Below are 27311 nucleotides of genomic sequence, written 5' to 3' on the forward strand. Positions count from 1 at the left end.
CTCTATGAGACAGCTAACTTCCGCTCATGATCCGAAGGAACCATGTGGCTTGGCTTTTTTTATTCTCCAGAGTTTTTTCCTCTTTGGTTTAGACTGTGGTTTAGCAGAGCACCCCACATTTCTCCCTATGAATAAAAGCATGCTTGTGGTTCACAATAGAGCGCCGCTGCTCCCTGAGAAGGGGGAAGGGCTTTGCATTCCTCTACTGACCTCCTGTTTTCTGCAGATATTAAACAATAACTGCTCCCTGCATTGTGCTCGTTCTTGCTGCAAGCTGTTATCAAAAAGATGGGACAAAGCCCAATAGCCCCTGATCATTGCAGGCTACTCAAAAACAAGGTACATGTGGATCTGCTTTTTGCGTGTGTTCGTTTAGAGGACATGCAATTCAGGAGAGATCTGTGCAAAACAATGCAATCATTCAATCTGAGTGACTACCTCGGGAGACTGATGCTGACTGGATTCCTGAAACAGTGAATCTGACTAACTCATTTCTTTCTGGAAAGTGCAATGTAAGGCTGCTGGAATTCAGCTGCTTTAAGGACATATCACATTTGATTGAGTGTAGCGCTCATACCATTCTGCAGGAGGGAGAGATGCCACCTTTTTCAGCCCACATAGTGCTGAGTAAAGACACCTAACTTCGTGATTCATGACACCACTGCTCCAGTACCCTTCAGGTCCTTATGTGGGGCATAAATCCTAGCGAACAGTAAAGCTGACCCCACTTCATCCAATCGTAATGAATAATATTAAGTGTAGGATGTAGCTTCAAAGACTTTCTCAGGGGTGTGTAAGGACAAGCACGTGCGACCTTTGCCAAAGAAAAGTGTGACATGGAGGAAGGGGCCCCGTGAAGGCAACAACTTCCGAACATCTGCATCAGCAGGAAGAGGGGCAGAGCAGAAGTTGTTCCACATCCCCAGCAGAAGCAAAAAGGTTAGACGCTGATAAGACTGCTGCCTGACAAGACCACACAAAGCCTTGTTTGAGTGTTATAATCTCCACCTGCAGCTTCAAGCAATGCAGGGACATGAGTCACATGCAGGTTGTAACATGATGCACCCCTTACATAGTAATTTGGCATTTGTGGATTTCAGAAAAACATTGCTTTGACATGTGTATTGTAGACTTTTACATTTTTTGAGGCATATAGACCGACAGTACAGTGACAAAAAAAAAAGATATATTATCTCATTAGTGTGTTCGCTTTCCCCTCATTTAAGAGTGACAGATTCGGACTCCCAATTTCTTCCCACTGTCTGAATCCAGAGAAAAGTTGGAGCAGAAAAACGAAGCAAGGATTGCATCAGTTAGCTGAAGCTGGCAGTTGATGGTTCTCCACCACTCGTGCGCAGACAAGGGGGTGGGGTGCCCTGAAACGGGGAGGAGAAAAAGGGGGGGATTTGGGAACCATTCTTTGTCCTCATCCCGCAGTACAACGCACAACTGGAGAAGGAAAGAGGCTCCTCGTAGGAAGAGGACAACCTGGATGGCTTGCTATTAAAGCGGGAGAGCTTTCTTTGTATCAGGAGAACGCGAAGAAGAAGCTCTCGGCAACTTTCGGGGAGCTGCTGGGAGAAAGAGCGAGAAAAAAAATCACAGCTGAAGGTAAGAAAGCACACAAACAAATCGCGCTAACGTTAACGTGGACTCGGCAGCATCTACACGTAGCTTCTTTTTTCCCTAACAATGGTGTTTTAGTTGAAGTTACATCTTTAAGGTTACCTGTTCTGCTGATGGAATTGTGAATGGTTTCTTTACAGTGACAAAGGTATTTCCAATGTTTAAATGAGCATTTTTAACCAAACTGGGGTTGGTAAATGTATTGTCCACACGCTAACTTCAGTTTACGCACACAGGCTGGAAAGAGTCAGCGCTAATTAAACCTGCACATTTGTCCAATTTGTGGGGAGAATTTGGGATTTAAAGCGCATTGGCACACACATGATGCCAGTTGTACAAAATACCACTATTTTCCGACTGTATGAACATTATTTGGGCACTTTTATTGGGCGTCTTAATTACTGAAATGGATTTTTAGCGATAGAGGAAAGCGCAGGGATCCTGCGTAATATTTTCCTTCCCTTTCCCCTCCAGCGTCTACAGGACCCCCTTTTTCACACAGCAGAATTATATACTGGTCCTAAACGCTCTACGAAACGTACAGTTACTTTGTAGACTCCACGTAGCTCAGTGTTTCCCCCCCCGGTGGATTCGTGGCCGTGGAAGCACGCGCAGCGTCGTGGTGACGTCGTGTCCCGTTAAGCACGAGGAGGAATTTCTTAATGCTTCGTGCACGAGTGGATTAAACGGATTACATTTAAATTATCCGCAATACGATTTAGTTAATACAGTTCTTTGGCTGAGATGGGCTCGCACTATAACTTACGTGTCTCTTATGTTTACTCTTTTACCTCATTTGAAGAGGAATTTTACGCGATAAATAAAGGGCGGGTTTTGCGTTTCTCCACCACAGTTTAGTTGAAGTCACTCCTCTAGGCCTATTGGTCACATTTTCCCTCCGCTGACGCTTTAGGTCTCTTGCTTTTAAAGTTGAAGGTATTTGGGCTAAAGGAGGGATAACCACAAGTAGCCTTCCAGATGTGAGGGCCACAAAAGGCCCTGTGTTGAGGAGGCCTTGGTCAGTGGTGAAACTGTGCTGCTTAACTTTTTCTCCATGGGATACTTACAAGGCAGGCTGTTGTCTGTGAAGTGCATCAGAAAGAGGCCAGACAGCAAGTTTTATACTTAAAAAAAAAAAGAGCCTTCAGTGATCTAAATGCACCGACTGGGGAAGCATTATTTTAAATTAAGACTGCACAGTAAATGACTGCAGTCATATTTACATTCAGTCTGTTCTCCAATGATCTTTGTTCATGTGCATCCTCAAAATGGCCCTGATGTTTGTGCTTTACTGGTCTATCACAGGATAATGTGTCATGATTCTGTTTAAGCAGAACAATGCAGGTGATACAAACGAACCATTTCCACACTGCGACCTCAGAAGCAGTCAAAATGCTAATGAGATGGCATTTGTGTGCAGATTGACTTTTGAAGCCAGCAGTCACCTCATTGTGTTACCTATCTTACGTCCATGAATTAAGTTAAACACGGGTCTCGTACCTGATTTGAGCCAGGCATTGATGCAATATTCACAGACTCAATGTGTCTGCCTACCAATTTGGTCCCAATTGAAATTCTACTTTGCCAAAGTACAGTAATGGCTTTGAAACGGTGTCTTTGATAGACGAGGGTTTAACAGGCATTAGATGCTTTCACACTTGCACTATACTCCTAAAACAGACAGTTTGAAAGTCAGCACTCAAATAATCTCCCAAATATACCCAGAGTTTGTTCCACCTACTCTCCTGTTTAACTTTGTTTTCTGTTCAACAGTTTTTCTCCATTTGTTGTTGAAACTCTGAAGATCTACAGACGCATCTCGTCTCCTACAACCCCCCCCCCCCCCCCCCCCCCCCCCCCAACCAACAACAACCAACAAATAATTCGGGAGCACTCTACCTGAAACTCAAAGGAATTTTAGAGGAGTGATGACGTGAAAGCATCTGTTGTGTTCATTGTCAGTAAGAGAAGCTGTAAATTATACCAGCAGCACAAACGGTCACATGTCACACCACTTAAAATAATATTAACATTTGACTCTCAGATTTTAATGGTTGTTTGAATAACTGTATAGTTGCCTTGGGGTGCTGCCATACAGACGTCGACGTAAATTTGAGTTCTGACACTCTAGCCCGAGGCAAAACCCGACCGTTAGCCCAGATTACAAGCAGCAACGCGTGCTGTTGACTTCTTCTCCTGACATGTTGTGCAGCCTGACAAAGACAAAGTGGATAATATACATTCCATCAGAGGACCTGTGGTGAAAGAAACGAAGCTTGTAATATTATGCTTGGAGGAGTGGAACACATTTTGATGAAACGCTTGTTTTTGATTTGTTGCAAATAATCCTGCTGTATGCATATTGTATTTAAAACTTCAGGCTTTTCTCATTTCTTGACACTGGAGCCTGCCTCTAAACTAATCTAGTGTCATTCAGGTGTAACACTCGCATGCAGCACTGCAGAAGCTATCATGAATTGTCACTAATGTTGACAATTTGTGAGCACAGATTGAGAGTCGGCTTACTTTCAGCTCTCGTCTGATGTTTGGGTTCATTTTTCTTGACACAAAATCAGACGTATCAGAGGTGAATTAATTACCACGGAGAAGAATCCGATAATGTTTTCAAACGGGTCCCGTTGATCTTTTAAGTCATGCAAGTCAGACGTCTCTGAACACTCATTGATCATCTCACGTTTCTCGCTGCAGCACAACTGAAACTAAAGTACTTCTCTTTATTTATCTAAGGATAGTTGTGACCGCGCTCATTCATACAGCACTCCCATTTACACGTTGGGAGTTACCCCAATACAAACACCTCTCAGACAGAATCCCTCTGCAGCCTGGGACACTAAGAACTGCTCTTAGGTTTTTATGGGAAATAGACTTTGCGTGATCAATGACCCCCCCCCCCCTTTAGATTTTTTGGGGTTCTTGTCAAAAAGTGCAAATTATAAAGTGAACAGATGAACGGTCTGCTTTCGAGTCGTGTTTTTGCTAGCTTCATCTGTGTGCGGAAGCTTGAACTGGTCGCTTCATTCACGCGTCTATAACATAAACTATACTGCTGCAAAACATCCAGCCATCTGAAAACAGGAACAACGAGATGGACCATCACATAATAAAGACACTGAATGGATCCATCCTGTAGATCTTTGGTTTCTAAATGTGCTTATACATATTGAACCATTGACTGTAAATGATGAATCCTGGGTGATGGCTAGTATCATTTTTTGAACCAGACTACAGATGGGTGTCAGCTGTAAAAACAGGCGCTTTTCAACATGGCGTGGAAGTGACCTTCGAGACGATGGAAGCCGGCAGTTTTTTTTGGGTAGAAAATCAACGTACAAAAAAAAGTTAAAGATTGATTTTATCTTTACAGTTTATAGATGATGGGGTGTTACTACTTCACCTCTGTGATCCCACTGCTTGCTTGCTTGCTTGAGTCAGACTGGTCAGACTGGCTTGTAAGATGATTAAACCATTCTGTTTATGAAGGGCAAAAAATCGTATTGTTGGGGAAACTTTCCCACAGGAGAAATCCTGAATATACCCGATGGCATATTGTTGCTTGCTTGTACATGCTCAATCTGATCACGTGTGCAGCGACATGTCTCACCAGTAAAACTGTCAAGAGATTAACGGATTTCTCATGTCACCCACCTGGGATTACTTTGAACAATGATGCAAAGCGGGAAAGTTAAAATCCCAAAAAGCCTTGAAAGCTCCTTGTGTGACTCAGTGAAACCTAAACACACAGAGTACTGGAGCATTAAATTGAAGGGTAAAACTTTCCAACCAACATACTGTCGAAGCCACCGTCTACTACTCCAAGCCTGGTATTTTATTGTAGTGCATAATTACTCAGCAGAAGTAGTTAAGAGGTTGGTCACAGAGGGTGTGAAACCACAGGAGCTCTTCTTGCTCTTTATTACTTTTCTCTGTTTGTGGCATTCCTAGAGACAGATAATTAAAACTAAATGTGGCGTGTTTGGGATAGAGGAGTAATTGTGTTTTATAATTGTGGTGGGATTTTACGTTAAGTCCACCCATTGACAGTCATGGAAACGAAAAGGCAACTGAAGAGGATATTGCAGTTTTGAAAGGTGGAGGAATTTTTTTATCACTTGTGTTTTAGGTCTTTGGATTGAGTCAGAAGTTTGGACGTTTGCCTTTCTTTCCCTTTTAAATGTTCCTTTTTAATGCAGCCTGTCTGTTCTCATGAAGGAACATGATGTCAGTTCTGTCTTTGGATTTATTTTTTTTAAACCACTGATACAAAGGCTCTTCTGTCCAGTCTAAAGTAAAGGAGGCTCTTGACCTAAGCATTGATCTATCATATCACTGAGAGTTAGTTGGCATGTCTGAACACTGGAGCAGTAGCACTATAGCTCCACCTTGTGGATATCTAGTGCAATGGCACTGAGAATTAAGATGGGCCATGCCAGCATGTGACTTTCCAGAACAAATGTATCAACTTCCCTATCTGAGCATAATTCCTTTTCCCTAGTCTAATTTCTTACAGTGTCTTTTAATTGACTTCATATATTCAGTGATAACTTCATACCTCACAATTCAAGCACACACGTGCTCTGTAAGGAGCCTCTTTTAGGAACATCTGACGACAAATGTGTTTCCTTTTTTCCTTTCAGGTTTGAGAGGTTCCCTCCACACCCAGAGGCAACATGAGCTGGAGTTTCCTCACGCGTCTGCTGGACGAGATTTCCAACCACTCCACCTTCGTGGGCAAAATCTGGCTCACTCTCCTCATCGTCTTCCGCATCGTGCTGACAGCCGTCGGGGGCGAATCCATCTACTACGATGAACAGAGCAAATTTGTGTGTAACACAAATCAACCTGGTTGTGAGAACGTGTGCTATGATGCTTTTGCACCGCTGTCGCACATTCGTTTCTGGGTGTTTCAAGTGATTATGATCACCACCCCTACCATCATGTACCTCGGCTTCGCTATGCATAAAATTGCCCGCATGGACGACGATGACTACCGGCCTCGACGGAAGAGGATGCCCATTGTAAGTCGGGGAGCCAACCGGGATTATGAAGAAGCAGAGGATAACGGGGAGGAGGACCCCATGATCCTGGAGGAGATCGAACCAGAAAAAGATAAGGAAGTGGCAGAGAAGCCCAGCAAAAAGCATGACGGACGGCGTCGGATCAAGCGAGATGGCCTCATGAAGGTCTACGTGTTCCAGCTGTTTTCTCGAGCCATCTTCGAGGCCTCGTTCCTGTTTGGACAGTACGTCCTGTATGGGCTCGAAGTGGTCCCATCGTATGTATGCACACGCTCTCCCTGCCCGCACACGGTGGATTGCTTTGTTTCGCGTCCCACCGAGAAAACCATCTTCCTGCTCATCATGTACGGCGTCAGCGCCTTATGTCTTCTCTTCACCATGTTGGAGATCCTTCACCTCGGCATCAGCGGCATTCGGGACTGCTTTTGTGGACCTCGGCCCAGACCTCAAACCCCTCGTCACGCAGCTCCGGCCAGCCAGCGGTCCTCCATCTGCCGCCAACCCTCTGCTCCTCCAGGCTACCACACCGCAGTGAAGAAGGACCCGTCAGGGAAAATCAGCTTCAGGGACAACCTGGGAGACTCGGGCCGCGAGTCTTTTGGCGACGAGGCGTCTTCTCGGGAGCTCGAGAGGCTGAGAAGACATCTAAAACTGGCCCAGCAGCACCTGGATTTGGCGTATCAGAATGAGGAGGGCAGCCCTTCACGCAGCAGCAGCCCAGAGTCCAACGGCACTGCAGTAGAGCAGAACAGACTCAACTTTGCTCAGGAGAAGCAGAGCAGTACCTGTGAGAAAGGTGAGGCTGGAAACGTTACATCCACTCATAAACCAACTTTTACTCAGTAGGGCTGCTAAATATACAGCACACGAATGGCATTATTTCTCATAAACACAATTGATAGAAACATTATTTTGTTATGCATGCTGTGCTTTGTCAATAAGCATGTTTACATTTCAGGAGTACTCAGAGTATGATGGTTTCCCAGCATTTTGAAGCAGTCAGATGAAGTTTCAGTTTGACTGATGAAGAAAGTCATTTATTGAACGTTCCAGTTTAAGATGTCAAACGAAGGATCTGTGTAAAGAACAGACATACACATAAAGACTGAGTTGTAGCCATAACTGATTTATTTGCTGGCTGTTTACATTTAGGCTGACGCTGCATGTATTTGAAACGCCTTCCTGTATTTTAGTCTAATCAAAATAGATGTCGCAGAAAAGATGAGGGATTGCAATGTCAGTTTTTTTTCCAATATTACGCGGCTCTGCTTGACAGTTTGGGATCAATCTGACAATTCTCTCTTCTCACAGGTCTCCGTGCATAGGTCATCACCTCAGCCAAAATGACACTATCAATGTTGGTGTACTCCAGGAGCAGTGAGTGGACAAAAGGGAATCAAAGTGTGTGTGATCTGAACTTGCTTGAGGTGGATGAAGTCAGCCCAAGCCGTCCAGTTTTACGATCAGCCGCGGTCGAGCAAAGAATCAAAACGAGGAGGAGAGCAATACTTGAGACACCAGGCTGTCTGAAGATCCAAAGTGCTAAACAAACTACCGTCATGCAGCAGGAGCGGTTAAGGTTCACCTGTGCTTCTCCCTCAGGGCAGCTATTTTATTTTTTTTTCAAATGTTTTTTTTTTATAATGAGATTTAGAACTATTAGTGGTTTTTACGAAGTTTTCTTCTCGTGGAAGTTTGCAGTGAGAACATCTCAAGTTTGCCTTAGACCTAAACTGGAAGTTGTTATTTTTTTTTTTTAATGGCATTCAAGGTACGACCAAGCCTGTTGTAGAGCAAAACAAAAATGTGTTTTAAACTGTAAAGAATCTTGTGAGAAAGTGTATCAGTGAGTAAAACGCAAACGAATGGTTAATGGACAAGGCACCGTTCATAACAGAGAGGTACTGGAGTTATTGTCTTGCTGATGAAGACTTCTGGAGGTGTTATTTTTTTCATACAAAGGCTTTTTTCAAATATGCGACATGTTTTCTTTTTTATATATATAGTTCTTATAATGTTGGCTCCGCACCAGTCAACATTCCCAAGCCTGGTGCCTCGACGGTAACTGGAACACACTTGGGGTGCCTTTGTCCAAAGGAATAAACGAAACCTGGGTAATGCTTGAAAAACATGTAACTCTTGATATTGTATTGTTTCAATGTGTATTTGATACTGTTCTTTATTTTTTTATTAGTTTTGTGCTATTGAAAAGAGGCTCTTGTCACTGTCTTTTTCCTGACTTTCAAAAGAATGACTTTCACTGCTGTCTTTGCTAAGATTCAATCCATAGCCTGGTCAACTCAGAGAAAAGGATACGTACACGTGTAGTTCAACAGCAACACTTTTTTTTTGTTCCTTCAATAATTTTCAGCTTTATTTATCATTTGCATATTTTACAGGTTTTGTTCCCTTTAACTGTTAAAAGTGTATTTGTTGATGAATCGAGGGACAGTGCTGTTTGTCATCTTCCGTGTCTTTAAGTGCTGATTTGTGGCTCAGTGTCATCACTGTTCCTGAATCTCTTACAGAGTTGTAAATGATCCAATCATTTCAATGTGAATTCAATGCCTTGAATGCGCTCTTCTAAGCCGCCATCTTTTGTATTCTGAATCATACCCACAGTGCCATTAGTACAAACTCAAATATCTTCATCTCAAGTTATTTTTCAACAATGCTTTTTTTGTACTTTTGTACTTTTTGTATTGATAGTACTTTGTGGTTAGTTTTTACAATAAATTTTTTCAACAAATATCTGTTTGTATGGTTTTATTCCTCTTCTCACATTCTGGTGTTTTACACTTCCTGTAAAATTCGCTGATGTCAACATAATGTAGATGAATTCATTCTAGGTAGATCGACCCAACTGCTGAGTAATTTGATCATTTACAATATACCAGCGTACAGATGGGCACTTGCTATAGTGAATTTAAGATCAAGGTTATGTCTTCACTTTCTCGGAGACTTGATTGTCTACGCTTGAAAAGTTTAGATTTATTTGTAGATGCATCTGGGCTTAAGTAGTGAAGAGAAGGCAGCCGTTTACCCGATGTAACCCAAACAACATCCAATCGGTCAAGTTTGAAACCTTTAAGATGTGTCTCATGTTACCGTCACATCATGCGGTGGTTTCTTGTTCCTCCTGTGATTTAAACTTTTTCAATTTGGAGTTCAACTATCATCCAGTGCTATTAGGGGAAGAAACATGACAAAACCACATCCTCTGTACATGAACATACATTTAAGTGTTTTTGGTTTCTCTTTAAATCTAAACCACCATGTAACCAATATCAGAGCTGGAACTTTGAAATTAGTTTTAAGATTCTTCATTTAATCAGAATGACATTTTTTCCCGTAATGACCAAATTGATGGTAAGTAAAAAAAAAACTGCAATAGTTCAGACTACTCTGACAAGTTGCAATAAAAAATATCCTGTACGGTGTAATGTATTGTGTCATCATGACAGTGCAGAAAATGCCCATCACCTACTTAGAGAGAAATAAAAGTTTCATAGCTGAAATATGTTGTTCAATGCATTTCATGAAAAATCACAACATATCAAGACAAATGAAAAGATTCACTGCACAGAAGAAGACTGATTCTTTATTACATTCTCAAATAGACAAATGTGTTTAACCCACATGGCTTCATCAGGTTTGTGATTGAAGACGATACACAGGTGTTTTTAAAGAGGTCGCAGCTGCACTCAACCCAATCAGCAGTGGGAGAGTACTGAGTTTCCATATATGGTCATATTATCAGCATGAGGTGAAGACAACAGGCCACAGGTGAAAACATGATTAATTTTAAAAACATATCACACATTTCTGAATCAATGAATAAAAGACACTATTGAATGCTCTTATTAGACAAATATACTTTGCAGCATGCCAGCCGTAACTAACAATCTTTTCTGTCCAACTTCCTATAAGCTTTAATTAAGTAAGTTCATATAACGACAGTTTGATTTAACGTTCTTTTGTTGAAGGATGAACAAATTGCTCCAAATACGGCAGCCACCAGCAGAGCAAATGTGGTGATAATTGTGTAAAGTATCACAATTCATTACATGGTTACAAAACAGTTTGGAAACTTCCTTAAAGCATGCAGGGCCAAATATGTGAGGGGCCAATAAAATACAAATCTGATAATAGCAGCACCCACGATAGAAAAGATAGTGTCATGATTTGATGTGTTTTAGTTTATATTTCAGAGTTTTGAGTTCTGTTGTTTTAGTTCTTATTCACCTCGATTGTTGCTTGTTTTCCTTGTGTGTTAATATTTCCTGTTAATGTTTCCAGTTTTATTTTGTCATCTCATGTTCTAGTGTGTCTTCTTACTTTCTTGAGTTCTGTGTCTTCAGTGTTTCATGTTACTCCTGCCTCTGTGTGTTTGCATCCTGTCTTGATTGCCCTGATTGTCTGCACCTGTGTAACTAGTCTCACCTGTGTTTGATTACCCGTGTCTATTTAGTCTCTGTGTTCATTCCCATCTGTGTCAGTTCATTGTCAAATGTTGGATATGGTGTTAGTCAGTCTCTGTGTGTCAGTTGTCATCGTGATTCCTCGTGGTCCCTATTTTTTTCTTTATGAACTTTGGATTAGTAAATTTGTTTTGTCACCAGCTGTGACAGAGAATTTATAGAAGACACATTTTATTAAGGGAACAAATGTGCTGCTTACTGTTGTTGAACCTTCAATCTGTGATAGAATAGAAACTTGACCTGCTCCCAACCCGAGTGACAGACGTCTCCCTGTGTAATGGAAGCAGAGAGGCCCTTTTTAACATATGCACAGTGGGAACCTTTAAGTGATGATAATATGATGAAAAAGTTTTATTAATATGATATGGAAGCCCTAAGCAGACATCCTTTTTTTTAAAGCCATCACATAAGAGTCAGTTTCTTAAGGTCTAAATAAAACACTTTAAATTAACCTGTTTTCACAGGAAACCCATGTTCATACTCCAAGATAATGAGATAAATATTAAGGAAGTCTCAAGAAAACAACTGAAATGTACTCATCATGGAGCTGAGTTAAATAAAGTGATTGACTATGTACTTTAAGACAAGTAGAAAAGCTTTATTAGCAGATTATACAAGAATGATTGGTCTTTGACTCTTGTTTTGATGTGTCATGGATTGGTCTTTGATTCTTGTATTGATGTCATGGATTGGTCTTTGACTCTTGTATTGATGTGTCATGGATTGTTTATTGATATGTAGGATTATCAACACGTTTAATCTGGGCCATAAATGATTAGATAACGGATAAACTGGTCGTAAAGTCATAATTTTTATAATTTACTTCTTTGAACTCAATGAAAAAAGAACAATACTCTGTGTAAGAAGGATCATGTAGAATATGAAATGAACAAATGACAATAAATTATTTATTTTCTATTGAACAATAAAACACGTCAATACAATAGCTGGTCATTCTTCACCAGCTGTCTAACTTACCTTTTTCAGGGAACATTTGATGGAAGAGCTTGTATATGTTTATGTGGTTTTACATCATCTAAAGTCACCCATGAGTTTGCCAGAGCTCCAAACTCCTGAAAGGCAAACTCTGCATACTGCTGAAACATCTCCACCAGCTCCTGGCTCTCCCAGCCTCTGTACTTTAATTTCAGAGCTTCTGGCACTGAGGATCCATGAAGGATGACAAGAGGCTGCAGGCCCACGTCCAGCAGCTGTTTCAGCAGAGTCCTGAAGCAGGTGACCACAGCCTGCTGAGGCTGACTGGACACACTTGTGGGTAGGAGATGAGTCCATGACAGAGGCACTTTGAAGTGGGTCACCCCTCTGCTATGGAGGTACTCAAAGTACTCTTTAGAGCCTGGAGGAATCGTATAACTGCAGTCAAAATGATTATTCACTGCTTCACCCAACCAGCATGAAGTCCTCCTGTCCAGGTACCTCACTGCTCCAGCACCTGTACAGACAGGAAACGTAGAGAAGTGCTAACCAAAAAAGGTACTTCATTGTTGCTTGAAAATGATGAATTTATATTTTTAAGTGTTAGATAAGCTCTTTGAAGCGATCCTGTTTTCATCTTATTGAGTTATTACACAATTAAGATGAATATCATTTCATAGCAGTGTGATTTAAAGTGTTTTTTTGCAGCTTTGAGATGCAGCCAGAAAGACTCTGGACTCTCACGCCAGGTGATAATCTTTACCCACCTTTAATTACGTTTAAAAATAATTAATTACATGGTTACAAAATAGTTTGGAAAATTCCTTAAAGCACACAGAGCCAAATATGAGGTTCAGAAGAGCAGCCAATAAAACGACCGGATGTTAAACCCAAAAGTGTAAGAAATCTGCCTCAATAAAGAAGAGAAAAAGTTCATCACAGAGGAGAACAGTTACATTTCTCTCTCTCTCTCTCTCTCTCTCTCTCTCTCTCTCTCTCTTTTTTTTTTACATTATATATGTTTTATATTAGATTTATTCACCAGGCAAAAAGCATTTTATTTGAGTTTTATTATATTACTCTAGCAAGTATTTATAAAAAATAAGAGGGTGCATTATAGAGTAGAATTAACATGATCACTCTCCAGAGTGTCAGGTGGTGATGCACACAGTTACATTCCAGTTAAGTGACCATATTGTCTTCAATAATATCTTATTTAATATGTTTTCCACAAGTGTTTGAAAACTGTATTTCTGTCATGAGCTAGTCTTGATTTCCTGTCTTGTCTTTAGTTCTCATGTTTTCCCTAGTGTTTCCCTGTGTCTAAGTGTTTTCTGATTTTATATTTAGTAGTCTCTAGTGTGTTTCCCTGTATCCTTGTGTCCTTCTCTGTTGTCTGTGTGCTTGTTTCCTGTTACTTGTGTTTTCAGGTTCTTAGGGTGCGTTCCCTCCTATTCACTTTCTCTCACATTTTTTCCTTAACCCCAGAAGCAGTTAGGGGGCGGCCATGATAAGAGCCGTTCGAATTCTCTAAAAGTTAAGGAAAGGTGGCTTCCTTTATAACCTCCTTTTAGCATAGGAAACACTGGACTATGCTTTCCGAAAGGAGATAAGAAAGTGCCGCCCCACAATTCATTACGGCCGCAACTTTTAAAGTGACTTGCGCATCCGACCCATATCCGAGCGTTCATGAAAACTAAGGATCTGTCAGAGGAGAAATGTTGAGACAATCTGCACATTGATTCGACTTAAAATTATTGACAGCCTTTCTATTTATTTCATTTCTTTTTATTGTGTGTGAAGAAGGAGAACATTGCTTTTACACAATCTCGTGTCATGTTTGTGAAGATGATTTGCTGCTATTTGATGATGATTTAATATGTGAAATTGTAAGAGGCCTATACAACCTTGTTCATGAAAAAGGAAAAGACATGCAGATCATCGAGGTTAGCACTGCAATAATTTACCTTAAACAACTTTAAACTATCTTAAATCCAGATGTAAACTCTGAACGGGATGTTGATGTTATAAAACCATCAAAGTTAAGTTTCTTGGTATCTAGTAAAGCCTACCTGTTATTTTTATTCACACCCCGTGGGTTTTAGGATTATTTCACCCGTAAAAGGCTCAGGGGGAACATTTTTAGATGATCTTTTTTGTAGTCCATTTTCTGTAAACTGTAGTTCCACCACGGCAGACTCGCATCACTGACCTCCGCCAGCGTCACATTATTATGATGTCACCTAGTGAGAGTGTGGTCGGATTGTCATCGCGATCACCTTTTCCTAAGTCGTTTATGTTGTAATATCTTGTTTTAGTTCTTGTGTTTTCAGTGTCAGGTTTTACTTTGTACTTGTTCTCAGTTTTCTCGTCTTGTGCTCTTTGTTCCTTGTGTCTCTCTCCTGTCTGATTACCCTGATTGTCCTCACCTTTCTTATTAGTCTCACCTGCATCTGATTACCCCCTGTCTATTTAGTCTCTGTGTTTTCCTCAGTCTCTTGTCGGTTCGTTGTTGTTTGAAGTTTGTCATATGTGGTCTGAGCCTGTCTCCCTGCTCCTTGGATTTACTTTGTTCTTCTCCTCGTGGATTTTGGATATTTTGGATTATTGTTTGAGTGAGTTTGTTTTTGCCTTTTGTTCAATGAATTACCTTTTGTTTTCACCTGCAATTGGGTCTTCCTCCCCTTTTTTCCGCCTGCATTCGTGACAATTTCAGGGATTAACACAATAAATGTGTATATCTTTAGCTATATTTATATCTACAGTTTGAAGATAGACCTAAGAAAGACATCTGCATTGGATTCTTTCACTCTAACATCAATATCAGCATCGGACTCAAAAATCCCATATCAGGTCCAGTTAAAGTTGATTTGCGCTTTGCGTTAAATAAATGTATAATCTTACAGACTTTGCATGAGTTACATGATGAGAGAGTGAGATGGATTGACTCTACATCATGTTGGAGGTCGATCAGCGTCAGCAGAAAAAGTCTGCATCAGCACATTTCAGTTTGCAGTTTTCATCTGTTTCATCCTTTCATATGTTTCTTTTATTGAAATCAAAAAACCCAGTGTGAAACACCAAATGTGTCGTGCAGGAGAAGTTAAAAACGTAAAGATGCAAAAATCAAAGGTAACCAAGTTCAAAAAAGTGTTTTAACTTTAAAGGTGAACAATGTGGATTTTATCATTCAATTTAAAAGTTGGAGAATTTGAACAATTCTATGCCATATTTTAAGAACTCAACACCTGTGTGTTCAAATGGACTTAAAGCTGTTTCTTTGCACTTGCTGACATTGTTTCTTATCTAGATCCTTTACTTACTCTCTTATGTACGTCACTTTGGATAAAAACATCGGCTGACTGAGTTTTAAAATTGTAAACGCTTTTACATTAGAATGAAGTTTGACACGTTCAAAAATCCATCAAAGGCTTACTCTGCAACTTTCAGAGCAGATGTTTGATCAATACATTGCAATACATCTTCACACACAGACCTTTCTTTATCCCATAGAATGCACACCTGTCTGCCATGTTTGTAATTACCCAATGCTTTTTAATATAACACGTTTTAAAAAGAGTACAGTACGCGTGAGATTAAAGTTGCCAAACAGAAGACGGAGTCCTTGACTGTTTACAACACCTTCTGTATTTTATCAGACACATCCAAGGCTGTACGAGGCCTTTAAGAAAACATCATAAAATCTTACAGCAAAGGTGACCTCTGAGTACAATAATGCCAAACATGAAACTTCCGCTGACCTGAGCGTTCAGGCTTGTAAACGGAGGGACTATAAAAGACCAGCCTTCATTCATTTCCCCACACTCAGACAATATGTCGTTACTGGGGAAACTTCTCTCTCTCTGTTTGATCACTGTGTTTGGGTGCATGTGCCAGAAACATGAGGATCCACACCAGGCAGTTTTTCTTGCAGGTCCTATGACCAATGAACAGGTGGAAGGTCTGGGTGGAAACCCCTCCAAGGGGTCTCTACTGGACACATATGACTGTGGTTATGCACTTCCTCCTGAATCTCAACAGTACTTTGAGTACCTCCAGAGTATAGGGGTGACCCACTTAAAGGTGCCTCTATCGTGGACTCAGCTCCTACCTACTGGCCTGTCCAGCCAGCCTGAACAGGCTGTGGTCTCCTGTTACCAGACTCTGCTGAAACAGCTGCAGGACGCGGGCCTGCAGCCTCTGGTTGTCCTCCATGGATCCACAGTGCCAGAAGCTCTGAGATCAAAGTATGGAGGCTGGGAGAGCCAGGAGCTGGTGGAGAAGTTTCAGCAGTATGCAGAGTTTGTGTTTGGACAGTTTGGAGCTCTGACAGACTCCTGGTTGACTTTGAGCAGCCTGGATGAGCTGAGGGATGCTGAGCTGCAGAATGCTCTTGATGCACATATCAGTGTTTACCAGCGCTACCACCAAATGTTTCCTGGGAGAGGTATGAGTTCTTTCATTACATCATGTGCAAAGCTTTGATTGAGTAATGTTGTGTAGCCTGAGAGCAATGGGAAACTTCTCTCCTTATTTGGATATCTCTTCAATATTTACTAATGTTTTGGAGCCTGTGCTTCTGTTATTTCTCTCAGAAGTTTCCCAAATAACGAGCCTTATGATTGTTGAATAATACTATACATAGTTTCATCACTGGAGATGCAAGGTACCCCATTTTATTAAAATGTTCTCAAAAATGTTTCAGAATAATTATTTCAAATTCTGATGTGCTTACTTGCTGCTTCTCTACATCCGTTTATAATGGTGAGCCAGGGCCCTGCAGGATTAAAGAGACAAGTTGCAAATCATTAAGGTCAAGGTCATCTTTATAGTCAATTTTTCAACACGTACTGGACATACAGAAAAATATATATACAAAGGTATGAAGGATAAAAATAAAAGTGCAGATTAACAAAACTTTCAAGACACTGTGCAAAGATGTGCATTTCAATAAATCAATAGCAGCAATTACAAATATGCATGGGCTTGTATTAGCCGCAAGTAAATAAATATAAGGGACTGACTTAGCGAAGGCAATTTATAAACATTTGTTGTTGTATTTTAACAGTCCTTTGTTTTTAAAGTGACTGATGCTTCTGTGTTGCTGATGAGGAACAGTCTTCATAAAGAGGCATTCGTGTCAAAGTGTCTGATACTTATTGGTTTCCAGTTTGGGTTAGGGGCAGAAAGAGACAGTGAGAGAGAGAAGACAGAGAGAGGAGGGGAGGAGGGGACTGCTCCAGGATGGGTGGTGAGGTTCAACGTCCAGAACTGGGGGGGCCAGGGGGGAGAGTACCAGAGAGACAGGAGGGGAAAAGGGGGCTGCTCCATGATGGGTGTTCAGGTAACAGTTGCTACTTTCTTAAAAAAAACAAACAAAAAAAAACAAAAAAAAAACATATAGGTAGATAGTCATAAGTTTTTACATAGTTCTTTCTTGCACGGAGAATGAGTTTGTCTTTAGGTTTGTGGATTATTCATGTAAAGCACATCTTTAAATCATTTAAAAAATTCTGTCTGTTCTTGCATTTATGTTATATATTAACATATTTTATAGATGACTGTTTGAAGATAAGAACCAGTTTGCTGTTTTTTGTTTGTTTCTGTCGTATCTTTTATTGTAGTTTTACATTCACAGGTCCTATATTGTGTTGTTTTGCTGCTTTCATAAGCTATGCATTTATGGCTGTGCAAGATTATGGGCTCCATATCTGTTTAACGCATGTTCCAAAGGTCGTGAGAAGGGAAAAGCAGCAGAAAGGATAATATGGTTTATCTATGAGGAAAGAAAAGTCTATTTATTAGTTTATTTAACACAACTTGTGTTTCAGATGGACGAATATCGGTTGGAGTAAACGCAGACAAAGTATCAGTCATTTCAAATACACGACTACTGGTAAGTTGAATATTGTCTTGGTTTCTTCCAAAGATAAGTCAGTCTGAATTTGTAATAATTGCATTTCTGTTGGAGAACACTAATATGGTATCCATATTCACATTCACTCACATGTGTCCCTATTCCAGAGAAATTCCGATTTCATATCCATTAAGATTCATTTTGATTGCACCACTGGGCGAGAGCTGGCTGAACTGCAGAATGTTTTGGTATGTATGTATTAAAAATCATAGTTAACAGTCCGCATGGGTAACACATTGAATAAAAATCAGCACGCTGGTCTTGGTATGCTCTGTCATGCACTTGCATCGAACATGACATGTTATTCTTTCTTGCAGGCAAAGTGTGAAGAGAAACCCATTCTCTTTTATGAGGTTACCTTGAAAGACTGCTCTCCAGATCAGTTCCTGTCAGATTCAAACATTTTCAAAGGTAATATCGGAAGTGTTAATGTAAAACGTTTAGCATGCTTTGACTCTTTAGTTTTCACAAAGTTGTTAACAAAACACCTAAACTACTAATTAAAATGATTGTCAAGTAAAATGGTCATATTAGGCTCATATAGTCACTTTTTTTTTTTTTTAATACTTGACAAGGACATTGTATAATGTGCCAAGGACATAATGTACAGTAGTTTGATAATAATGCATGATATATGCATTATTTGACAAATAACACGTGGTACATTTACAGTGCTGACAAATGGACACCAAAATGTTCTTGGATTTGACATGGATATGCTACGTCCAGCTGGTGATATCCAAACAAGGTATTACTTACAGCAAACATGGACACTGAAGATAGATGTGTGTGTATGCGTGTGCTTGTGTGTGTGTGTGTGTGTGTATTTAAGAAGCAGTTTTAAATCTGGTGGAAGTTGCAGACAGTGGAAAATTAAGAGATAATATTTAGTAAGGGAGGCATTTAATTCTTATTCTTATATGCTTTATGTAAGCTATATATATATAAACTTTATCTGACCAGATAGGAAGTCATTGAGATCAGAAACTCTTTCACAAGGGGAACCTTACGAAGAGGTCAGTTGCATGTGTCTCAAATATAGTTACAATGAAGTGATAGTACACATTAACAACATTGTGTTTTTGATAAAATATAAGTGCCAGAGTTGTGAAACAAAAAACCCCATCAATTTCAGATTTTAAAAACACAGGCACTGTTCATTGGTTTTATACTGTCCCTCAGGATAGAACGAAAAGGTCTGAGTGGAATAAATTCAGAAGGTTTTACCTTAATCTGTAAATTATTCCGCAAGGCATAGCAACTGCAAATTCTCTGCTATATTGTGAATAAATATGGAGCAGTCGAAACTAAAAGCATATAAATTAATGTCAGAACTAAAAAACCATGATCTTAGTTTTATCTGTGTTCAAAACATTTTTTAAGATCATATGACAAGCATGAATAACCTTAAAAGCAGCATGTAAAAGCTGAAAAGCCCGAGTGCTATATAAAACTATATACAAGGGTCACATTACTAATATAAGAGGTTCAGACAAAATATTGAGATCTCATCAACTGTATATTAGGCAGATATGATCATGATCACCATTTTAATTGGCAGAATTGAATTTCGAAGACTATCAATTCTATTTCATTTTCAACATTTTGTTTCTTATAATTTCAGTTATTTACACCAAGGCAACAAAAAAATCAGAAATGCACCTCAAACGTCATCATGTTCCATGACTTATTGCAAGATTTGGAGCGATTTCACCACCATGACCTTGGCTGAGCGAGATGCCTTCCTAAATGAATCCTTTCCTGAGGACTTCCAGTGGGCGACCTCCAGTGAGTCGTTTAAAGTTGAAGGTGGCTGGTCTGAAGATGGGAAAGGAGAAACCATTTGGGACCGTTGGGGTCATGACAACAAGGTCACTGGTAATCAGACAGCTGATCTTGCCTGTGACAGTTATTATAAGGTTGACTATGATGTCTACCTCCTGCGAGGTCTGAATGTCAACACCTACCAGTTTTCCATCTCCTGGGCCCGTATTTTCCCATCAGGCCACAAGGGAAGCCAATCAGAGAAAGGGGTTCTTTACTATGACAAGCTGATAAATGCTTTGATTGAGTCTGGGATCCAACCTGTTGCTACTCTCTATCACTGGGATCTGCCCCAGGCACTCCAGGACTATGGTGGATGGACAAATGCATCCATTGTTGAAGCCTTCAAGGACTACGCTGACTTCTGTTTCTCCAGGTTTGGAGACAGGGTCAAGACATGGAACACATTCAGTAGCCCTTGGGTGGTGAGTCATGCTGGGTATGGCACAGGGGAACATCCTCCTGGCGTGAAGGACTATGTGGTTGCCTCCTATCAGGTATGAGCAAGTTCCTTAGTTTTTTATTACACATATTGTTTTATGGTAATTTGCGAAACAATCAAGTACCAATTTACTTTGACGTTGCAGGTCACACATAATATACTCAAGTCACATGCAGAGGCCTGGCATGTCTATAATGACAGATACAGAAAGGCACAAGGAGGGAAAGTAGGCATTGCATTGAACTCTGACTGGGCTGAACCCAAGGACCCTTCCAGACCTGAAGATATAGCGGCTGCAGATCGCTACCTGCAGTTCATGCTTGGCTGGTTTGCACATCCCATATTTGTGAATGGAGATTATCCTGAAACACTCAAGAGTCAGATTGAGCAGAAAAGGAAAGAGTGCCCTCTTTCTGAGCCTGCAAGGCTTCCAGTTTTCACAGCTGAAGAGAGCAAGAGGATCCATGGAACAGCTGATTTTTTTGGATTGAACCACTATACTTCCCGGTTGGTCAACTACAGTGATGGTGGCTGTATCCCTGGTCCTCATGGGGTGGGTGACTTCCAGTCACATGTGGACCCATTATGGCCCTCAACAGTTTCTGATTGGATCTATTCTACACCGTGGGGACTTAGAAGGCTTTTGACCTATATATCCAAAGAATACTTAAATGTTATCAAAGTGCCTATTCACATAACTGGGAATGGTATGCCAACTGAGTACAGTGTGGACATTCTTGATGACACCCATAGAGTAGAGTATTTGAATAATTACATCAATGAAGCCCTGAAATGTAAGTTGTAACTGTCACTCTTACTGCAAATACATTTGTGATTCCATACACTTAATGCAAAACAGAAAATGTTAAAAAAATAACATTTTTAAGTCTACTTGCATGAATTTGATTCCTATATTTCCAAACTGGTCAGACAGGGATCGGTGACAAGAACATGTAAAAAGGGACGACATGAGAATTATTTCTCCTCTTTCTCCCCACAGCTATACATCTGGATGGTGTAAACTTGAAGCGGTTTACTGTGCAGTCGCTCATGGATGGCTTTGAAGGTTCACAGGGCCTCACTGAACGTTTTGGATTGCATCATGTTGATTTTGACCTGCCTGACAGACCCAGAACTCCAAAGCAGTCTGCCTTTTTTTACTCCAAACTTATTGAGAATAATGGTTTTGCTTCCAGGGAGAAGTTGTTTTATGCACAAGAAAAGACAAATATAGAACCAAATAAAGTTTCTCCTCTTCCACCTTCCACTGTCCCATCCCAAGCCAAAAGTGTTTGGAGTAGATTCTCCGGCCAAACCAATCTTCAAAGAAAACTCTATCACTATGGCACTTTCCCCCAAAGCTTCAGTTGGGGAGCGTCATCTTCGGCTTACCAGATTGAAGGTGGATGGAACGCTGACGGAAAAGGACCCAGTATCTGGGATACATTTACCAATGAAACCAGCGGTATTCCTGGTAATGCTGATGGGAAAGTGGCCTGTGACAGCTACAACCGACTTGACGAAGACCTCTACATGCTTCGAGCTATGAGAGTGAAGTCTTACAGATTCTCTTTGTCTTGGTCCAGGATCTTTCCTGATGGTCTGCGTACCTCCCTGAACCAGAAGGGTGTTGATTATTACAATAGACTGATAGATGAGCTTTTAGCATCAAACATCACTCCAATGGTGACACTCTATCACTGGGACCTTCCTCAAGCTCTGCAAGACAATGGTGGTTGGGAGTATGAAAACATGACTGACATTTTTAATGAGTTTTGTGACTTTTGCTTTTCCACCTTTGGTGACAGAGTGAAGTTTTGGATTACCTTAAACCAGCCTCACACAATTGCATGGTCAGGATATGGACTCGGACAGATGCCACCAAATGTTAAGAATCCAGGAACTGCTCCCTACAGAGTTGCACACAACCTTATAAAAGCCCATGCCAAGGCTTACCACACATATGATGACAAGTATCGCAAATCCCAGGGAGGTCAAGTATCCATTGCTCTTAATGCTGATTGGGTTGAACCTAAAGATTTTAATGATCCGCGTGAAGTGGTGGCCGCTGACCGTGCTTTGCAATTCCAGTTGGGCTGGTTTGCACATCCCATTTTCAAGAATGGCGATTATCCTGATGCAATGAAATGGCAAGTTGGAAACAAAAGTGAACTTCAAGGTCTCTCAGAGTCAAGACTACCTGCCTTCACTGAAGAAGAAAAGAACTTCATCAAGGGAACAGCTGACATGTTTTGTGTTAATCACTACACCACAAAGATCGTCGGCCATTTGACAGCTCAGCTCTCCCCTCCGTCTTATGAATATGACAAAGACTTTTCAGAAACAGAGGATTTTGATTCACCCACCACTGCCATCACTAACCAGAGAGCTGTAGCATGGGGCTTGAGAAGACTCCTTAACTGGATCAAGGAAGAGTATGGTGATCCAGATATTTATATCACTGAGAATGGCGTACCTTCAGACCCAGTGTACACAGTTGATGACACTGAGAGAGTATTTTACTACAAAACTTATCTTGATGAGGCTCTAAAGGGTGAGTGTTTCACATCAGCCACTAAAACCTTCATACATTTTGTTTGTTCTTTAAAGCTTGCATTTCGAAACCAAAAGGTCATGTTGTGAATGTCATTTTGATTTCTATGATCATTTAACACCACAAATGACAACATTTTTATATTGCTGATTATATTATTAGTTTCCTTATGTTTCATCCACAGCCCATAATCTTGATGGTGTGAAGTTGAAAGGATACATAGCAACATCCCTCATGGATTCCTTTGAGTGGCTCTATGGATACAGAGTTGTATTTGGGTTGCATCATGTGGACTTCACTAATCCAAGCCGGCCAAGGACAACAAAACGCTCTGCACACTTTTATAATCAAGTCATGAAGGACAATGGCTTTCCCTTACCAGATGAGGAGAAGACACTTTATGAACAGTTCCCCAAGGCTTTTAACTGGAGTTCTGCCAGTGCCGCTTACCAAGTGAGCATTGTTGAAAATGTTACTCTTCTTCAATTAAAGTGTACTTGTAGCTTTGAGGGTATCTTAAATGAACTTCTCTCTCATTTCAGATTGAGGGAAGCTGGAGAACAGATGGAAAAGGATTTAGCATATGGGATGAGTTTGCTCATACAGCGTCACGAGTGGCCAACAGTGACACTGGCGATTTTGCCTGTGATAGCTACAATAAGATTGACGAGGATGTGGCAGTGCTCAAGAAGTTGAAGGTGACCCACTATCGCTTCTCTATATCTTGGCCCAGAGTGCTCCCTGATGGCACAAACAACTTTATCAATGAAGCTGGACTGAACTACTACCAAAAGTTACTGGATGCCTTGAAAGCGGCTAATATTGAGCCTCAAGTAGGTTTTGATTTTGATTATGACCACAAATGGTTCTTATGTAGTGCTGTATATTAAAATGTATGACTTTTAAGTATCAAGAGCATTAGTCGTCTATGCTGCCAAATGTCATCACTATTGCAGCTAAATAAAATGCAACCAAATAATACTTCCTCCACCTAGAAAGTGTGGAACAACATCTAAAATGTCCTCTTCTTTTTGTCTAAGGTGACTCTGTACCACTGGGACCTTCCCCTGGCTCTGCAGAAAATTGGTGGCTGGGAGAATGAAACTATTGTCCAGAGATTCGCTGAGTATGCAGATGTTTTATTCAGCAGATTAGGAGGCAAAGTGAAGTTCTGGATCACTCTAAATGAGCCTTATATTGTAGCCAACCTTGGCTATGGATATGGCTCATTTGCTCCAGGTAATCAAATGTATTTCTTACCTGTTATATTTCTTATACTTTTATTTTCCAAATGATAAATACCAGATTGTTGAGAATGTTCTTTTTTTAACTGGTCAGTATGGTCTATTTTATGTAACAAAGTTCTTGTTTTTTTTGTTTTTCTCATTCTTTGGAAATGTATCTGTGATAAAAACAGGTGTTACATACAAAACAATTTTACTAGATTATTTTAAACATGGTGTTAAGTAAAATTAATGTTGTATTTTAAGTTTAGTCTTTCATATATGAATTAGCGTAATGTAAGAAAAATATTCTTTGGGTATTTAAAGTTAAAATCAGAGAAAAGCGATATCATTTAACTGGTGTTTCACTCATTGTTATTTGAAGGACATAATATAATAATAGTTTAAGATTAGCTCTGTTCGTTAGGTATTTTATTTTGTTTAAAATTTTACAATATAAGATAGTGAGTGACAGCATTGTGACTTATGTCTGGATTTCCTTTTAGGCATCGTGAACAGGCAGTATGTTGCAGCTCATAACCTGATCAAATCCCATGCCGAGGCCTGGCATCTCTACAATTCAAAGTACAGAGCAACCCAGGGTGGTATCATCTCCATCACCCTAAATTCTGATTTTGCATGGCCAAGGAATCAATATAAACAAGAAGACGTGACTGCAGCCAACCGCTACTTACAGGTAGACAAATTACTTTAACACTTGTGCTGCCCTTTATACAACAGCCCATTTTGGTGGATAAATGGGGCAGTATTGTCAAGGAATTTTTCAGAAAGCAACATATATTTTAAGCTCAGCCTGTGAAGTAGAGATTTCCAATGGATGACAATGCCCCAAATATGTATTATCACATTTATATTCATACCACTTACCCTGTTTTTAACAGTTCTTTCTTGGCTGGTTTGCTCATCCCATTTTTAATGGTGATTACCCTGAAGTGATGAAAACAAGAGTTCGTGAAAGAAGTCTTGCTGCAGGTCTCCCTGAATCGCGGTAATTGACCTTGTTTTCATCTTCACAAGAACAGCTTTCATCATTTTTGGAATACAGTATTACAATGGCAAAACATATTGTTTAAAAGCCTTGATAAATACATGTTATCCATACTTTCCAAACACCAACCCGACCACTTTTTTAAGTGATGAGTTTTAGTGTTGTGACTGCTTAAAAAAGTAAAGCAAGTACACTTTAACTGCTTGGTGAATATTTAAGTCTGTAAGGTTGGAAGAGAATTCTGTCATTGGATTTTTAAAAAGGTTGCTTTCATGAACAGGCTACCTGAGTTTACCCCTGAAGAAATCCAGAGAATCAATGGGACTCATGATTACTTTGGCTTAAATCACTACACCTCAGTTCTTGCATTCCATATTGATACGGGAAATCAGCAGGATTATGAAGGCGACAAGTGAGTCTGAATTTAAAGAATTAACACCAAAATGAATAAATAAAAGTTATACAGCATAAGAGCATTAAATCTGTGCCATAGGAGGGAATGACAATCAACATTTTAATGCCATACTTTGTTCTTCTTTATTTAATGTCTGTATCATTGATGCAGGGCTGTTGCAGCCATGAGTGATCGCACCTGGATTGAATCTGGCTCCATCTGGCTAAGGATCATTCCACTTGGATTTAGGAAACTCCTCAAGTTTATCAAGGATGAGTATGGAAACCCCCCCGTGTATGTCACAGAGAACGGCATCTCAGAAAATGGAGCAGTCGACCTGAATGACGTCCACAGAAAGTATTACTATGAACAGTACATTAACCAGGCCCTAAAAGGTACCACATTGATTGATTTACTACTTTTTTATAATGTGAGTTTTATGAAGTATTCTTTGATGTAAGTTTTTTCAGGTTTGTAAAAAAGCTATTTGTAACCATTACTCTTTCAGCTCAAGTTCTAGATGGAGTTGATCTGAGAGGATACACTGCCTGGTCCTTAATGGACAACTTTGAGTGGGCTGCTGGCTATGCTGAGAGATTTGGACTTTTCTATGTGAACCGCTCTGATCCCAACTTTCCTCGCATCCCTAAAAACTCAGCTTCTCGCTACGCTTCCATCATCACATGCAACGGTTTTCCAGACCCAGCTCTCGGGCCCCATGAGTGTCTGAACCCTGAACCTGAAGGTAAAATAATTCTTAGTCATGTAATTCCAAAACTCTGTGTTTATTGTGAGAATTAGTTTGGAATACTTCCATTTATTTTAACACAAACATTGACATCTAGATACATAATGCAAAATATGTTTAACTTAAACTTAACATATTTGAATTGTCTTTTCTGTCTCTCTTTTTTTAACAGCTACAACGGCGCCCACATCAGACACCACTTTACTTACAACTCCCCCAATTGTGCCTGTGAACATGGTGAACTTTTTAGGTCTGGAGCTCTCATCTGATGATGCTGGAGTTGCTCTTTATGTCCTCTTTGCATTTCTTCTTTTAAGTGTGCTTGGTGTCATCTTTGTTGTATATAGGCTCATGAAAACAAGAAGAAATTCAAAGAAAACTGCAGCAATATCTTTAAACATGGAGAAATTTTGAAGAGAGTATGCCTTTAATTCAATGAAAAAAAATTGTATTTGTTGTAAAATTTTGAGTAAATTTAGCAGCAAATGAATGACAGAGCAGGTATACTAAAATTACACAATGAAAATAAAGTGTTGACAAAAAGTAAAGTGTCAAAATTGAATCACTAAATGTAAGATACAAAATTACAAAGTTAAATGTATCAAAGATGAGTGGAAGTACAAGTGGACCATGATCGGACTAAAGATGTAGACGATGAACAGAAATATAACTGGAAATAAATACAGAGCTATGTTATGTAAAACAACACACTAAATTTGTACTAAAGCTATGCCAAAGTATAAAGTGACCGTAGTGCAATGATGGACAAGAGAAGAAACTGATATCAAAAAGAATAAAATGGAGTCACATTTATCACTTTTTTTTCAGGGGTATGTTTAATGGCTGTTCAATAGATTGTAATGATCATCACTGTTTTAGATATTTTTTCTGAGAAATAAAGTCCTCACCTCTGTGGTTGACAGACGTTTGTGTCAGTGTCAATGAATATCCTCTTGATGGCGCCAGTTAATAATTCTCACAGTTCAATGGATGTGAAGGTTCAGTTGCTAAATGACAGAGCTATTTTACTTTGGTTCAATATCAGTTTAACTGAAGTTAAAGCTTATACTTGAAGAAGGGTAATTAAAAGTAGATAATGTCAACTGTGGTGAATTCACTTT

General features: G+C 40.0%; 2 protein-coding genes across 2 annotated transcripts; both read left to right on the top strand.

The window, feature by feature from the left end:
- Positions 1–1403: 1403 nt before the first annotated feature.
- gjc4b (gap junction protein gamma 4b) lies at positions 1404–9413 on the top strand. Its single transcript, XM_079356993.1, has 3 exons — positions 1404–1611; positions 6282–7458; positions 7974–9413. Exons 2-3 carry the CDS (start codon positions 6315–6317, stop codon positions 7985–7987), a joined length of 1158 nt encoding a protein of 385 aa, XP_079213119.1. The 5' UTR covers positions 1404–1611; positions 6282–6314; the 3' UTR covers positions 7988–9413.
- A 6500-nt stretch (positions 9414–15913) lies between these two features.
- On the top strand, positions 15914–27114 carry LOC306832683 (lactase/phlorizin hydrolase-like; the record flags this gene model as incomplete). Its single annotated transcript, XM_079357561.1, has 17 exons — positions 15914–16526; positions 17911–17975; positions 18104–18184; positions 18314–18407; positions 18669–18744; positions 19621–20317; positions 20408–21056; positions 21263–22816; positions 23001–23269; positions 23359–23649; positions 23857–24055; positions 24546–24736; positions 24942–25048; positions 25329–25460; positions 25614–25837; positions 25951–26187; positions 26363–27114. The coding sequence occupies 17 exons, from the start codon at positions 15914–15916 to the stop codon at positions 26602–26604; spliced, it is 5721 nt and encodes a 1906-aa protein (XP_079213687.1). The 3' UTR covers positions 26605–27114.
- Between the last annotated feature and the right edge of the window lie 197 nt (positions 27115–27311).

This window comes from Symphodus melops (assembly GCF_947650265.1).
Source record: "Symphodus melops genome assembly, chromosome: 12".
Taxonomy (NCBI): Eukaryota; Metazoa; Chordata; class Actinopteri; order Labriformes; family Labridae; genus Symphodus; species Symphodus melops.

Excerpts from the sequence above, each read along its gene's own strand:
- gjc4b (XM_079356993.1), top strand. The coding sequence starts at position 6,315 with ATGAGCTGGAGTTTCCTCACGCGTCTGCTGGACGAGATTTCCAACCAC.